The 13217-nt window shown below is 52.0% G+C and overlaps 6 protein-coding genes across 6 annotated transcripts; 5 read left to right on the top strand and 1 right to left on the bottom strand.

The window, feature by feature from the left end:
- The first annotated feature begins 52 nt into the window (after nucleotides 1-52).
- LAESUDRAFT_556413 (cysteine proteinase) lies at nucleotides 53-2434 on the top strand. The gene is made up of 6 exons (XM_040902934.1): nucleotides 53-250; nucleotides 328-408; nucleotides 473-504; nucleotides 564-822; nucleotides 904-1216; nucleotides 1273-2434. The coding sequence occupies exons 2-6, from the start codon at nucleotides 366-368 to the stop codon at nucleotides 2165-2167; spliced, it is 1542 nt and encodes a 513-aa protein (XP_040758133.1). The 5' UTR covers nucleotides 53-250; nucleotides 328-365; the 3' UTR covers nucleotides 2168-2434.
- A 475-nt stretch (nucleotides 2435-2909) lies between these two features.
- LAESUDRAFT_732325 (uncharacterized protein) lies at nucleotides 2910-4448 on the top strand. Its single transcript, XM_040910223.1, has 4 exons — nucleotides 2910-2986; nucleotides 3041-3173; nucleotides 3599-3676; nucleotides 3734-4448. Exons 1-4 carry the CDS (start codon nucleotides 2984-2986, stop codon nucleotides 4387-4389), a joined length of 870 nt encoding a protein of 289 aa, XP_040758132.1. The 5' UTR covers nucleotides 2910-2983; the 3' UTR covers nucleotides 4390-4448.
- A 291-nt stretch (nucleotides 4449-4739) lies between these two features.
- On the top strand, nucleotides 4740-8595 carry LAESUDRAFT_666268 (alkaline phosphatase-like protein; the record flags this gene model as incomplete). Its single annotated transcript, XM_040905245.1, has 19 exons — nucleotides 4740-4908; nucleotides 4969-5142; nucleotides 5199-5233; nucleotides 5285-5302; nucleotides 5353-5497; nucleotides 5552-5718; nucleotides 5774-5918; nucleotides 5976-6271; nucleotides 6319-6349; nucleotides 6403-6592; nucleotides 6643-7009; nucleotides 7063-7253; nucleotides 7307-7406; nucleotides 7466-7574; nucleotides 7626-7929; nucleotides 8056-8125; nucleotides 8181-8295; nucleotides 8352-8390; nucleotides 8447-8595. 19 exons carry the CDS (start codon nucleotides 4740-4742, stop codon nucleotides 8593-8595), a joined length of 2814 nt encoding a protein of 937 aa, XP_040758131.1.
- A 143-nt stretch (nucleotides 8596-8738) lies between these two features.
- Nucleotides 8739-10540, bottom strand: LAESUDRAFT_556279 (mitochondrial carrier). Its single transcript, XM_040902932.1, has 13 exons — nucleotides 10361-10540; nucleotides 10227-10301; nucleotides 10172-10176; nucleotides 10026-10108; nucleotides 9948-9967; nucleotides 9848-9896; nucleotides 9654-9797; nucleotides 9408-9588; nucleotides 9274-9350; nucleotides 9210-9216; nucleotides 9080-9153; nucleotides 8895-9028; nucleotides 8739-8839 (listed from the first exon to the last, which is right to left on the bottom strand). The coding sequence occupies exons 1-13, from the start codon at nucleotides 10380-10382 to the stop codon at nucleotides 8817-8819; spliced, it is 894 nt and encodes a 297-aa protein (XP_040758130.1). The 5' UTR covers nucleotides 10383-10540; the 3' UTR covers nucleotides 8739-8816.
- A 74-nt stretch (nucleotides 10541-10614) lies between these two features.
- Nucleotides 10615-11922, top strand: LAESUDRAFT_556213 (uncharacterized protein). The gene is made up of 4 exons (XM_040902931.1): nucleotides 10615-10892; nucleotides 10943-11108; nucleotides 11219-11436; nucleotides 11490-11922. Exons 1-4 carry the CDS (start codon nucleotides 10719-10721, stop codon nucleotides 11835-11837), a joined length of 906 nt encoding a protein of 301 aa, XP_040758129.1. The 5' UTR covers nucleotides 10615-10718; the 3' UTR covers nucleotides 11838-11922.
- Nucleotides 11923-12943: 1021 nt separating this feature from the next.
- Nucleotides 12944-13192, top strand: LAESUDRAFT_621723 (kinase-like protein; the record flags this gene model as incomplete). Its single annotated transcript, XM_040903277.1, has 1 exon — nucleotides 12944-13192. A coding segment is annotated over one exon (249 nt), but the record flags the coding sequence as incomplete, so codon positions are not given.
- Between the last annotated feature and the right edge of the window lie 25 nt (nucleotides 13193-13217).

Below are 13217 nucleotides of genomic sequence, written 5' to 3'. Positions count from 1 at the left end.
AGCACAGCTCGACGAGACACTACAAAGTCGAGAGCATAGCAGACGAACCGGGCTGAACCGAACCGAACCGCCACAAAATCTGTAAAGCTCCGTCCTGGTGGCCAACCTATCACCCAAGAGCTTTAAACGGCCTCTTCTAGTCGCTACACAATCACGAACGCCACGTTATGAGTTTGCTCTTGCTGCAGCAACTATGTTTCCATGCAGTACGTAGCGTGCGCAGGCTGAAGCCGGCAGCGAGCCTAACAAGGTGATTCCGGTGTTCGAGGTCCGATGTAGGACCCAGAACCGCACGGATGAACGATGTTTCTAACCAACTGCCAACAGCATCAACAACGAGCAGACAGAATACAACGACGAGGAAGATGGGTACTTCGAAGAGGAAGAGCGCGAGGGCACCCCCTCAATGTGAGTGATGCGCAAAGATTGCGCCTTGCACTTGGTCGACTCGCTGTTGACTTATCGCCCTTAGTGCGCTCTCGGACAACGAGGAGCCAGGGCAAGGTGCGATTTTTTTTCTCCCTTACTTTCCCGGAAATCATTAACGTGCAAAGGTTGCGCAGGCGTTGTCTGACCCTGCAGAGAGCAGCCAGTTGCTCAATGAGCAGCTGCGTGCTATGGGGTTGTACGCCGCTCCAACCCTCGGTGACGGCAATTGCCTCTTCCGTGCCCTCTCTGATCAGCTCTACGGCACACCGTCGTACCACCTCAAGCTCCGGCAGGACATCTGCGCTTGGATAGCATCACATAAGCAGCGGTACGGGCCGTTTGTGGATGACGAGAGAGGGATCGATGTGCATCTGGAATGCATGCGGCAGCCAGGTGAGTAGCTCGTGTAGCATGCACCGGTGACTGCTGCCCACTCAGCGCTAACCGGCAAATCGTCTCGCACTTTTCGTGCAGCCACGTACGGCGGGCACCTCGAGCTGTCCGCATTTGCGCACATGACGCGGCGGGATGTGAAGGTGATCCAGCCAGGACTCGTCTACGTGATTGAGTGGGCGGCGGGCAGTGACTCCAATGTTTTATATACGGAGGCCAACAACTCGACGTCGACATCTGTCACCGAGGCGTCGACATCAACGATAAACACACCCAGTGGGCGTGAGAAACGGCGCGTGGCTCGTGATCGCAAGCGCGCTGAGTGCGAGAAAGCCCCGCCCTTGCCCCCGCCAACGTCCGAAGACGGACAACCTCCGGGACCAATTTATGTTGCGTGCGTGTTAACTATCTTTCACTCGCTTTTCTGCACAGTACCTATCATCATCTTAGATACCACGACTATGAGCATTTCTCCTCTATTCGTAACCTCCGCGGACCGCACGCAGGACATCCGGATGTTATTGAGACACCTGTCCCGGATGCGCTCCGTGCTGTACCTTCTGTATCACCAGCGAGAAAAAAGCCACCGTCTAAGGTCAAGGCGAAGCCGGATTCGAAATCTGCGCCACGGCAACCAGCAAAGACCCATACTGCTGTCGTTGCAAAGGCCGAGATAGAAGAGCCGAAGACGCCGTCACAGATTCCGTTGCCGATGTCGCGTTCGCCCTCTCCACTCATTGCTTCCCGAGCGTCGCCGGCTCCAGCCCATCTTTCGCTCGAGATCTCGCGGTCGTACCGCTCGCCGAAACGAACATTCGACGAGTCCTCTGCATCATCTCAGGCTCAATCGGAGTCCTCACAAGGGGCAGCCAAGCGTGCAAAAAGTTGCTCGCGCCCGACATCACGGACTTCGAATCGTGACATCTCCGGACTTCCTGAGTCCCGCAGCATTGACATGCAGATCGACGACGTGGATGTTGATCTTGATACTCCAGACCTCTCCGTCTCCGGGTCATCTACTGCTTCGGAGAGCTCTTTGTCCTCTGCACCCTCTCGCGCGCCGACACCCCCACCTGCCCCGCCAGAGAGACCTCTCACCCGGCGCCAGCGCAAGGCGCTTGGGCTTCCCAAACCTCGCACGGCTTTTGTCGCAAGTACCCATGCACGACGGAGAGCCAGCGCAGGCAAGATCGTTATACCAGGCGGTAGATACAAGAAGCCGTCTAGCAAGCCTGCGCGGCAGCATGATATAGATAATGGCGACACTGACGAGTCTCATGCGGAGTGGAAACGCAACGGCACTGGGAGGGTGGACGTCCGTGGCTTCAGGGAGTTGAAGATCTAGCCCATGCCCGAACCTGTGGGGTCGCCTGTCCTCCCGTGTTGTCCACCCCCGGTCGGCGGCAGACGCTGTCACCTTTTACTCTGCTCATCCAACCATGATTTGTGCATTTTATTTTCAGTGCAAGCTCTTCTGCACTTACAATTTCCACAACCTGCATTTGCTTCATGCTTTGCATCAGGACTCTGCATCTGCATCTATCTGCAACCCCACACCCACTGTGAGCTTCGTGTCCAGAAGAACGGCGCTCGGATCTCTGTATCGATTATTTTGGTTCCACCCTTCCCATCATCGACAATCACGCGCACGCGTGACTACATGTTCATCCATTGCTGGCATTGACGCATTTCTCTGGCTTCCGCTCCCCATTGTTACCACATACGCAGCGATACCTCACACGACGCAGTTACGGTAGTATTGTGTATCATCAGCGGGACAATGCTGCCTACAAACGCATTGTTACATCACGATATATTCTCTACGCTAGTTGTGTATTAATCTAGAATCTTGTGACGTTGGAAGACAAGGACGAATAATTCATTTTATGGCCATCGAATGATTGCCAACGGTGAGCGCGTCAGTTGTTGAGGATGTCCTCGACTCTTTTTTTCGGAAAATCGTTGTCCTTTGGTGGACATAAAGAACTTGCCGGCCGCCACAAGGACACGCATCGGAACGGAAGCAAAACGCATGTGACGAGTGTGACGGGAGTCCGTGACACAGGGGCGGAGATGAATCGGGGGCCACCCTTGGTTTGTTTCTGACCAACACACACATCATCCACCCCTTCTGCCGTTCTCGCTTCCTCTCGTGTTCACGATGGTAAGTGCGCTTTCATAACGTATGTGATGCTTCCTGACGCGCTCTATATCTTAGTCTGTCACTCCTGCTGTTATGCGCCGCCTCATGCGCGAGCTCACGGAGCTTCAAGCGAACCCCCTGGACTGTATACGCGTCATCACCAATGAGGATAACATGTTGGACGTGGTCGGTATCGTTGAGGGACCAGGTACGTGTTTTCGACGCGTCTGTGACTTGAGGGGAGATGTGGCGGGATGTCATAATGCGGACAACCAAAGGGGCGCTTGCTCGGGACAAGCACGCAGTATCATCGATGGACGACGATCGGGTCAAACAAGAGCGGTTGCAAAACGGGCAGTGACCTGCCTGTTTTGAATTTGCGACGTGCGCACAAAAGCGCTAAGATAGGCTGTGCTACTGATGTTGCAAGGGCAATCATGATAGTTTTCGACGTGAGAGGCGATATGATCTCTACTCTGTTACCGCAAGGGGATGGCAGGAATAACTCTATGCAGCGTTGCCGTCTCTAGAGTAGAGATGAGGTACCCTCGAAGCCAGCCCACCTGCCTCAACCCTTCATCCTGTTTGATGTTCTCTGTTGATAGTATCATGGCTGACATTCACTGCTTTCAGAGGGGACGCCATATGCTGGCGGATACTTCAAGATCAAGTTTGCATTCACAGAGGAGTTCCCTGCGGCACCACCTAAATGTAAGTTACAGCCTACATTTGATGACAACTTACTGACCCTCTCCCCCTTTTCAATAGGTCGAATGTTAACGAAGATATTCCACCCCAATGTTTCATCTTCAGGGGAGATTTGTGTGAATACGCTGAAGAAGGATTGGAAGTCCACATACGGCATCGGCCACATCCTCGTAACAGTGAAATGCCTGCTTATCTACCCGAATCCCGAGTCTGCCCTTGACGAGGAGGCAGGAAAGCTGCTTCTTGAGAACTACGATGACTACTGCTCCCGGGCCAAGCTGATCACCAGTGTACATGCGAGAACCCGCCCAACACAGTTCGATAAGCCGGCCTCTTCTTCTACTCCATCCACGTCGAAAATAGCTTCTGCAAAAGCAGTGCCGGCTGCTTCCTCCTTGATCACGCCAATAACTCCTTTCCCCACCGCTCCGAGTTCCGCGGCGCCGCAGAAATCTGCGCAACCTGCACCATCCCTTCCATTGCAATCATCCAGTAGCAACACGATTCCCACTTCACCATCGGCAAGTCAGTTACTGAACGAAAAGAGTACGGGCAAGGAGAGGCAGACGTCGCCCTCTCCGTTGAGCATGGCAGACTCGAACGTTGCTTCGACTGTGAAGGTGGACGCAAACGCAGCTGCGAAAGCTGTCAAACGAGCGGCGACGGGAGGTATTGCGGGGATCGAGAAGCGGAAGAAGGCATTGAAGCGTTTGTGAGCACTGCTGAAGGAGCTCAACGCTTGCTCGTTGTCGGTGGCGCAAGTTTGGGTTGGACAGTAAGTACTATGTGATATGTTATGACCGTTATGATTCCGCTTCCGCTTTGTATATACTTAATATGTACCTCATATTTTATCACTTCCTGGTCTCAGCCTGATATCTGTCGTGCATTAATGGTGTGCATGCATTCCCGCGCACATGTCGATGGCCACAATCCACGACACGATACACGTGATTGAAAACGCGCGCGACGTGTCGAGGAACTCAGTGCTGAGTGGTAGACATACGTTGGACCGCACAGCTTCATCGACTTTCGTTTCAAGCCCTATGTCCTATCGTGTCTCCCTATGCAGAAGCGCAATCAGTCTATATTCCGGCTTCTGTTAATTGGCTTGGTCTTCCATCTGGTTTACATCGGCACGGTCTTTGATTGTTACTTCACGAGTCCTGTAGTACACGGCATGCAGCCTCATAAGCTGGAGGTTGCAGAGGCAAAACGCCTCGTACTCATTGTCGGTAAGACCTTGGATGCGGCAGACTGAATGACAGAACTGACTAGCATATGCTTGGATGCAGCTGATGGTCTGCGGGCGGATCTTCTGCTGGAATTGAATGCATTCGCGTCAATACCCGATGCTCCGGAGGTGATTGCACCATACTTGCGTTCCATTATTGAGACACGGGGCGCGTTCGGGCTATCCCATACGCATGTACCTACGGAAAGTCGACCGGGTCATGTAGCTCTCATCGGTATGGGGGCTGTATGCCTCTCCTCATAGACGATATCATGTAACGAACCCATACAGGTGGCATGTACGAGGACGTGTCCGCGGTCACGAGAGTAGGTCGTATTTGCATTTTGTCAAGACAACGCATTGATCACTTGTTGTAGGGCTGGAAAACCAATCCTGTAGCCGGTCACTTCAGATCTTTGATGTGCATATACTAAGGATCGGCTAGGTGGACTTTGACTCCGTGTTCAACCAATCTGCCCATACATTCTCATTCGGGTCTCCAGACATCCTGCCGATGTTCGCCCGTGGTGCGACACCAGGGAAAGTGGATATGTGGTGCTATCACGAGGACGAGGAGGATTTCACCAAAGGTTCGCTTTTCTGGTACCGGCGTGGTCTGCCTTGCTAAGCCGTTGATGTGCTAGATGCGACCGCGCTGGATGTTTGGGTGCTTGCGCATCTACGAGCTCTGTTCCACAACGCTACTACTGATTCCAGGCTAGATGGCACCCTGCGGGAGAACCAGACTATATTTTTTCTTCATCTCCTAGGTCTAGACACAACAGGACACTCTTATCGACCACATTCGAGGGTTTGTCCTGTCATCAGGCCTCAGTAGCGCGAGTGAGCATCTGACTTGGTGCTAGGAATACATGGCCAACATCCAGGTTGTCGACGAGATTGTGCGTCAGACAGAGCAGCTCTTCACGGAGTTCTACAAAGATCAGGAGACAGCCTTCATTTTCACCGCCGACCACGGCATGTCAAAGATCGGCAACCACGGAGATGGTGGTGCGTGATGTGATCTTTTGTTGACACAGTAGAGCCGACTAGTCCTTCTGTCGTCAGACCCCGACAACACTCGGACGCCACTCGTAGCGTGGGGTAAGGGCATCAGAGGCCCTCTGCCAGACAGTACTCCCCCTTCACATGACGCATACTCGGCACCTTGGAAACTGACACATTTGCTCCGTCACGATGTTGAACAGGCCGACATAGCGGCTCTGATGTCTGCACTTCTCGGCGTAAACTGGCCCGTGAACTCAGTTGGCGTGCTACCTGACGTTGATTCGAGTCGTCCGGGCTACCTACTCTCGTTCGATGGAGAGAAGACGCAGGCGCAGGCGTCCTTGGTCAATGCGAAGGTGTGCGCGGCCCCATGGGGCAACACCAGAACACTCACTCGTTTCAGGTTATTCTCGAGCATTACCGTATGAAACATGGTAGGTATCACTGTAACTGTACACTGTGCAACTGCTTATATAGAATGCACTAGAGATCAAGAAAACGCATACTCTGTTCTACAAGCCATTCCCGTACTTTGCCACCACCAACGGCCATAATCCAGGATCGGAATTTGTCACAGAGGTGCAAAGAAAAATCAATATGGGAGCTTACACCGAAGCTCGGGCACTATCTGCCCAGCTGATTCGTTCGACATTGGATGGTCTGCGGTACCTCGAAACGTAAGAAATATTTGCATGTAGCTGTAGGCGTTCACTGAATAGCCCGCCAGCTATGATCGCACGCTCATACGAGCCATTGTGACAGTAGCATACCTGGGCTGGATCGCGTTTGGTGCCGTTTCGATCTACTTGCCCCAAAATAATCCCGAAAGTGGACATGCAGAAGATCAAAGCAGTGCTCTGGATGTAATTGCTGCGGTCGTCTTGGCAGGATTCTGGAGCTTATTCACTCTCCAACGCTCTCCCTGGACATTCTATCTCTACATCTGTTTCCCGACGTATTTCTGGCACCAGACAATATCTCGGGCGTGGACGCCGCTGCTGGAATACATAAAGGGTGGTAGCATGCACATCTCGACGGCACGAAACATTCTAGCACAAGTATGCTTGATTGTGGGGGCCTTGGAAAGCATGGTGGTATGTTCATATCCATCTTTGAGTAGTGGTGACCCTGCATAAACGCTCTCAAGATAGGCTACACTCACCGTCAAATATGGAGTGCAGGTTTTGTTGTGATAGGGATCATCTGGCCATTGGCTTTCTGGTCAAGCGAACTCCGTTCTCGACACGCCGTGTTGCTACTCCCCTGGGCTCTTACCTGCCTCAGTACCGCTGTGTTTCCTCTCTTGAGCGTAGACAAAGAGGAGAACTTGTTCACGATGTACGTATTTTGCGTCTATACTGAAGCTGTCTCTGATCGTCGGTGAAACGTAGTATCATAGGAGGGTTGTGCATGCTTGTTGGAGGCATCGCAGGGGCACTGCTTTTCCGAGAGAGAAATCAAAAGCAGCGTGCGTTCCGAGCAATCATTGCTGTTCAGGTAAATAAAGCGGGGTTGACATTTTTTTGTCCATCGCTCAACTATCCTCATAGTGTCTACTTCTGGTCGTTAGCATGCTGGTAACTTACAGCTCTGCGTCAAGCCTGCGCGCAAGGGCAGGACTGCCCCGAATTAACCAGGTCCTGGGATGGGTCCTCTTCCGTGAGTATTCGTAGCTATAATTCATTCATATCGTTTGATCAATTTGTACAGTAACCGCTTCGGTACTGCCGTTCTTCATCCGAGCGCACAACATGAACCCGAAAAACAAGATCCTGATTTTCTTCATGGCTTTCTCTGTCTGTTTCGTGCTATTGTCCATTAGCGTTGAGGGCCTGTTTTACTGTGCATTCTCGGCCACGCTTCTGTTGTGGATAGAAATTGAGGCTGCCGTGCGGCAAGTCGAGCATGAAAGCTCCTCGAAGGACCTTCAGGCGTATAAGCCACGTCCAGATGATCTGAGGATCGCAGTGTTCTTCCTGTTCTTCGTTCAAGTGGCGTTCTTCGGTACTGGAAAGTGAGCGAAAAATATAGTCTTTTTGATAACACAGGAGATCTGACTGGCTGCGATAGCGTTGCGTCAATCTCGTGAGTCTAGACTCTAACCTCCCTCGCGAATGATTGCAGGCTCACAGGCATGAAGGTCGTTTTACCTAGAGCCTGTATACCGACTGGTCCCCGTGTTCAACCCCTTCCTCATGGCTGTCCTTTTGGTAGATCTTTTACCGGCTACTTTGAAGCTTTGCTGACGAGCTGTGCTCATACAAGATGTTCAAAGTTGTCTCTCCGTACATTATACTCGCCACATGTCTGCATCTGCTCAATGTGCGACTACATCTACCACCATTCAGTCTCTTCCTCGTTGCCCTGACATTGACTGACGGTGAGCTTGGCGGTCTCGCGATAGTATTCCTGAAGCCTCAAATATGTCATATTTAGTTATGACAATGACATTCTTTTTCAACGTCACGGATACCGGTGAGTGCTCAGCCATCTGTTGGAGGCACTTAACTAATCTGGTTGCACGACGTTAGGATCATGGCTCGAGATCGGACAGTCCATCAGCTTCTTCTGCATCAGCTCCTTGCTCCTAGTGTGGGCAGCGGGTACATGTGCAGTCGGGGAGATACTGATGACAGACACGGACTCCACGACGGAGCAGTCAAGGAACAAGACCGATTGACGCTATGCATATTGAGGGATACAGTACTCGAATGTGCCTCTCGGGAATCTGCGGATATACAATGACGTACGATACAACAATCTCTATGAGCCGTGCCACTGGCATGGCATGCAGATTGGCAGCCTCTAATGCAGTTTTAATTGCGCGAATAGTGTCTGTCGTGTCTTGTAGCTCATCCATAGCGATGTGTTGGATTTTGTCGTCTAATATCGTCAGCATATCTATATGTACGGAGGACCGAGCACTGCGCCATGTGTATAAGTGCGCCTTCCTCCCGACAGATGGGTTTAATAACTCACCTTGGCGGAAGAGACCCAATGTCACTTCGACGACCAAGAGGAGGACACCGCCACCTGGTGCCAGACGCAGCACCTTTGGAACAAAGCCCTTGTACAGTGCCGCTGGGCCTTCTTCACGGAAGATCGTCACCAGCCTGTACCAAGTGATTAGGAAAGAGAGCGTCGTGTTCAGCCAATCAACGTACGCAGGATATGTCCAGTTGTACTTCGGTACGACACCTGGGACCTTGGTGGCTCCTTGTATACGTGACTTCACAACCTGATGAATAACACTCGTAAGCGGCGCATCTCAAGACCCTGTTGACTGCATCTTACATCAAATCTGGAACGAAGAGAGGTATCTCAGCAGTGCGAAACGTCTCAAACGTACTTGACGTACGGCGTGTTGATGGCTGTTCCCACAAACCCACCAATCGTACCAGCCGTGAGGTCGTTCATTAGACGTCTCTGCGTAGTCTTGGGGCAATGAGCAATGTCAGATCATGCCACCTACTAGGACGAAACGCGATGCACCTGCGCCTTTGGTAGCAGCGAGCGGACCTGGAAGATACATCCGAAGTACCCTCCATTCCACCAGAGGTGCCTCCACATTGTTGCCTCCATGCCAGCATAGAGGCCGAGGAGTCCATCCTTCCGAACCACCGTTTTAACAACATCCATAGGCCCGGCAAATGTGCTGGCCTTGTCCTGCAGCCTGATTGCATAGGCAGATGAGACAGTCTGCACACTGCGAGCATGCAATATTAGATGGAAACGCACTTGATCTTGACCAGTTCGAAGGGGACCACAACAAAACTCTCCGTCGCGCCGGCACTGCAACCGGTGAGGATGGACAACGATTGGGTCATTTTTGATTCGCCCGACAGCTTCAGGTACCTCTTCCCCCAGAAGTCGTTCGCCGCGCTGTCTACTGCATCAGCGGTGTACAAGGCGAAAGCAGTTCTGGTGCACACAATTTAGTGGCACGCTTAGGTGCCTCCATGAGCAGCGGTGGTACCAAACCTAGCTATCATGCATCAGGGTGCCTCCTCTCATGCTGAAATTTCTCTGTACCTCTGTACAAGCGTCCGAATCTAGTCGTGCCAGAATTTTAAGTCAGTGAGGACTGCTCGCATGACCAGCCCCACGCACCCTTCCTCCTTGATAATTGCGCGGAAGGTTCCTACTAGTCCGTGACGGGACTTGCCAGTCTCCAGCTGCATCCGCGTCTTGACCTGCGATCCTCATCATACTGCATGGGTGAAGAGGTTGAGACACGTCGTGGACAGTGTACTCACAACATCTAACGCGGTGTCAGCACCAGCAAAAAATGTCTATAAGCGTACGGCTCACCGAGAGGGTAGAACGTCAAGATCTCGGAAATGCCAGCAATGGCTCCCGCCGTGAAGTTGCAGATGAACGGCAGTGCTGATTCGCCAAAAACAGTGAGTACCTCGGTGTGATACCTTGCATGCACGGTGACCAACGTTTCTTTTGTGTGTTTGACATCTCTGCCTACGTTCACGCAACAGCGGTGAGCTCAGTAAGGGTGAAGACCTGAGGAGATAGAGAGGAAGGATTCAAAGAGCGTTCCGCCACCGCTCCCCGAATATATGCGACCAGCACGCACATCGAGTCACGCCCAGCGGGGATAGCGCGGGTGTCACGGTCAGGAGGAGCAAGTCACATTATCCGCCCTCACGCCCTCGATGTGGCACCTTGTGGCACCATGCACCCAACACGCATACAGATACAAACATCGCTCCCCACCTCCTGCTTTACAACTTCATCGCTGAGCCCGTCAATGAAAGGTCTATACACCACCAGTCGCCTCAGTCCTCAAATATGCCTGATATCAAGCTGTCCTACATTATCCTGTTCGAAGACGGTGACACCAGTAGCATCAACACGATTCACGTTGAAGACTCATTGGATCTCGCGGAAGTTCGTCGCAAGATCTACGAGGAGGAATTTCTGCGAGACCGCAGGATTCCCCTTTCTGAAATTTCCATTTACACTGTGAGTTGTCCTCTCATCGTCGCAACGGTGCCACTCTGACCGAGCATCAGCCTGGCCAACTGAACGCTGCTCCAAATAATACCCTGGTCGATCGTGTGAAGACGAGTGTGGAGGGTTCAGACCCCACTTCCCCATTGGATGAAGTCAGCTCGATCTCTTCTATACTGAACCCACAGGAGAAGTTGGTTCATCTTGTGCTCGTGGCACGTCCTCCAGGTGAGCCACCATCCAGATGACCTCACGTCGTCGCATCTTCGGTGGCGTCTGCTGCCACTCTCCCTGGAATTGTTCTCAAACATCCTGATATCTTATCATGTTTCCCACAGCTATAACGGGGCCTCAACATGACGCAGGGACGCCTGTTGAGGACCCGGAAGTTGTGAAATTATACCGAGATATCATTATTCAAGTACACAAGTGGGGCGATTACACGGAATTAGACGTGGTCCAGAATGAGATAAAAGCGAACACAGAAATCTCAGTTCCAAGATTTGTTGCGGAGTTTGAAGAGAAGTTGGATAGCAACCCAGGTGTGGCCCCTGATGTGCGTGATTTCCTTGAATCGTCCACCTGTCTTTCAATCTGAAGTCGATGTAGATGCTTGAGGCGTTCAAGGTTATACTCGGTGATCAATACCAAGCTGCGTATTTCGGGTCTCTTACAAACTCGAACGCTGCGGAGGAGCAATCCGGGGCGCCGGCCGCCGGTGGTGAGGAGACCGCTGAGGCTGAGGATGAACATCATAACAATCGGACACAACCATGGCGCCAAGCCGACCGACTCGAGCTGATGCATATCGCGGACATTGCATCCGATAATTGGGAAATGTTTTGGAAGAGACCTCTTGCTTTGAAGGGAGATATAGCGCATGCCATCTTCTTTCTGAGGCTCATGCTTCATATTCCACAAGGACGGATTACACCTGTAAGGTATGTGTGGCCTTGATTACTTGCGTTCGATCATGACTGTCGTTCCTATAGAAGCAAGTCGCAAATCACTCTTATCCTGGAAATTGCAGGTGGCGAAGGTTTAGACGTGAAAGAAAGATATCGCACGTATAAGCCTGTCAGCGATTTCCTCATCATGAAGTCGAAATTACCTCGACAGCTTACAGAGGTTGATTCGACCGGACTGGGAACTGATTGGCCAGTGGATAAGGCGCGGATGTTTCTGACCGGTGCTGCCTTCGTCCGCTTCGCAAACGCATTCCTGAACGCATTCAAGCTGACGAAAAATTTTGTCCTTGTTATCAATTTTCTTCGGGGCAGTGGTGAAGCATCACGCTACACTCTTTTCCAACGGCCGAATGACAGGATGGTATGTCTTTTCATAATGCATAAGGTCTCAGGCTGAGCCATCGCAGGTCTACTGGAGAGAGAGGCGTTTCGAGTTGACTACACCAATTGGCCGTGTCGACTTTGCACGTCAGTTGTACAACCACATTCATATGCTCCATGGTAGTGTGGAAGAAGAGGAAGACACGCGAGAGAACACTGAACTGCTCAAACTTAAGATCGAAACGCAAGCCAAGAAGTTTGCTCTGAAGTCGGTTCATACAAGGGGAACCAAGAGGAAACATGAGCCAGACAACGGTAACAGCAATGTCGTTGGCGGCGGCGGTGCAAATACGGCGGCGGCGGCTGCAGAACTGAGAGCGCACGGCTACGAGATCAAGCCGGAAGTCATTTGGGATGCAAGCGGCGGTGCATTGGAGCCGCTTTTCAAGGTATGTCAACCCTTGGCTACAATAATATGCTGGGCTGACGCCTAATCGTCAGATGCCGTCTCATATTCTTACTGTGTATCGACCATCAGATCCGAGTACTGAATTCATTGCAAAGGAAGTCGATGAGGGGTCGAACGAGCTTCAGATCCTCGCAGATATTCGTCGCCTCTCACCGGCGTCTAACCACGTCATCTCCTTGCTCGATTCGTTCCCTGGCCAGGCAGGCGCATGGGCCATTCTTCCTAAAGTACCGAATTCCCTTGCGGATTATCTCGCACTCGCTCCTGACGAACTTCGCGGCAACGTTGTTGAAATCTGTTTGGGCCTCATCGAGGGCCTTACGTATCTTCACGAAAATCTCTTCGCGCACAGAGACATCAAGCCCGCCAACCTTCTTGTCGACCGATATTTCTGCTTGAAGATCATCGACTTCGACGTCGCGGTTCGTCTACGTTATGAAGGGGAGAAGGTGACCGGCTATTGCGGGACGGCGGGCTGGATTGCCCCCGAGGTCGAGAAGGGGTTGGAGTACGATCCTATCAAGGCTGACTGCTGGTCATGTGGATGTGTTATCCTGCATCTGTTTGACAGACTCAAGG

This window comes from Laetiporus sulphureus (assembly GCF_001632365.1).
Source record: "Laetiporus sulphureus 93-53 unplaced genomic scaffold LAESUscaffold_83, whole genome shotgun sequence".
NCBI classification, from domain to species: domain Eukaryota; kingdom Fungi; phylum Basidiomycota; class Agaricomycetes; order Polyporales; family Laetiporaceae; genus Laetiporus; species Laetiporus sulphureus.
This window is presented reverse-complemented; position numbering and strand designations above follow the sequence as displayed.

Bases quoted from the DNA above. Each gene is read 5' to 3' on its own strand.
- LAESUDRAFT_556413 (XM_040902934.1), top strand. From the start codon at position 366: ATGGGTACTTCGAAGAGGAAGAGCGCGAGGGCACCCCCTCAAT. The intron at 409-472 runs GTGAGTGATGCG...TATCGCCCTTAG, and splicing joins CGCGAGGGCACCCCCTCAAT to TGCGCTCTCGGACAACGAGG. The intron at 505-563 runs GTGCGATTTTTT...AAGGTTGCGCAG, and splicing joins CAACGAGGAGCCAGGGCAAG to GCGTTGTCTGACCCTGCAGA.
- LAESUDRAFT_732325 (XM_040910223.1), top strand. The intron at 3,174-3,598 runs GTACGTGTTTTC...CACTGCTTTCAG, and splicing joins CGGTATCGTTGAGGGACCAG to AGGGGACGCCATATGCTGGC. The intron at 3,677-3,733 runs GTAAGTTACAGC...CCTTTTCAATAG, and splicing joins CCCTGCGGCACCACCTAAAT to GTCGAATGTTAACGAAGATA.
- LAESUDRAFT_556279 (XM_040902932.1), bottom strand. From the start codon at position 10,382: ATGTCAAACACACAAAAGAAAC. The intron at 10,302-10,360 runs GTTGGTCACCGT...TTGGCGAATCAG, and splicing joins GTCAAACACACAAAAGAAAC to CACTGCCGTTCATCTGCAAC. The intron at 9,968-10,025 runs GTGCGTGGGGCT...TGGCACGACTAG, and splicing joins GCAATTATCAAGGAGGAAGG to ATTCGGACGCTTGTACAGAG.
- LAESUDRAFT_556213 (XM_040902931.1), top strand. From the start codon at position 10,719: ATGCCTGATATCAAGCTGTCCTACATTATCCTGTTCGAAGACGGTGAC. The intron at 10,893-10,942 runs GTGAGTTGTCCT...ACCGAGCATCAG, and splicing joins CTGAAATTTCCATTTACACT to CCTGGCCAACTGAACGCTGC. The intron at 11,109-11,218 runs GTGAGCCACCAT...TGTTTCCCACAG, and splicing joins GCTCGTGGCACGTCCTCCAG to CTATAACGGGGCCTCAACAT.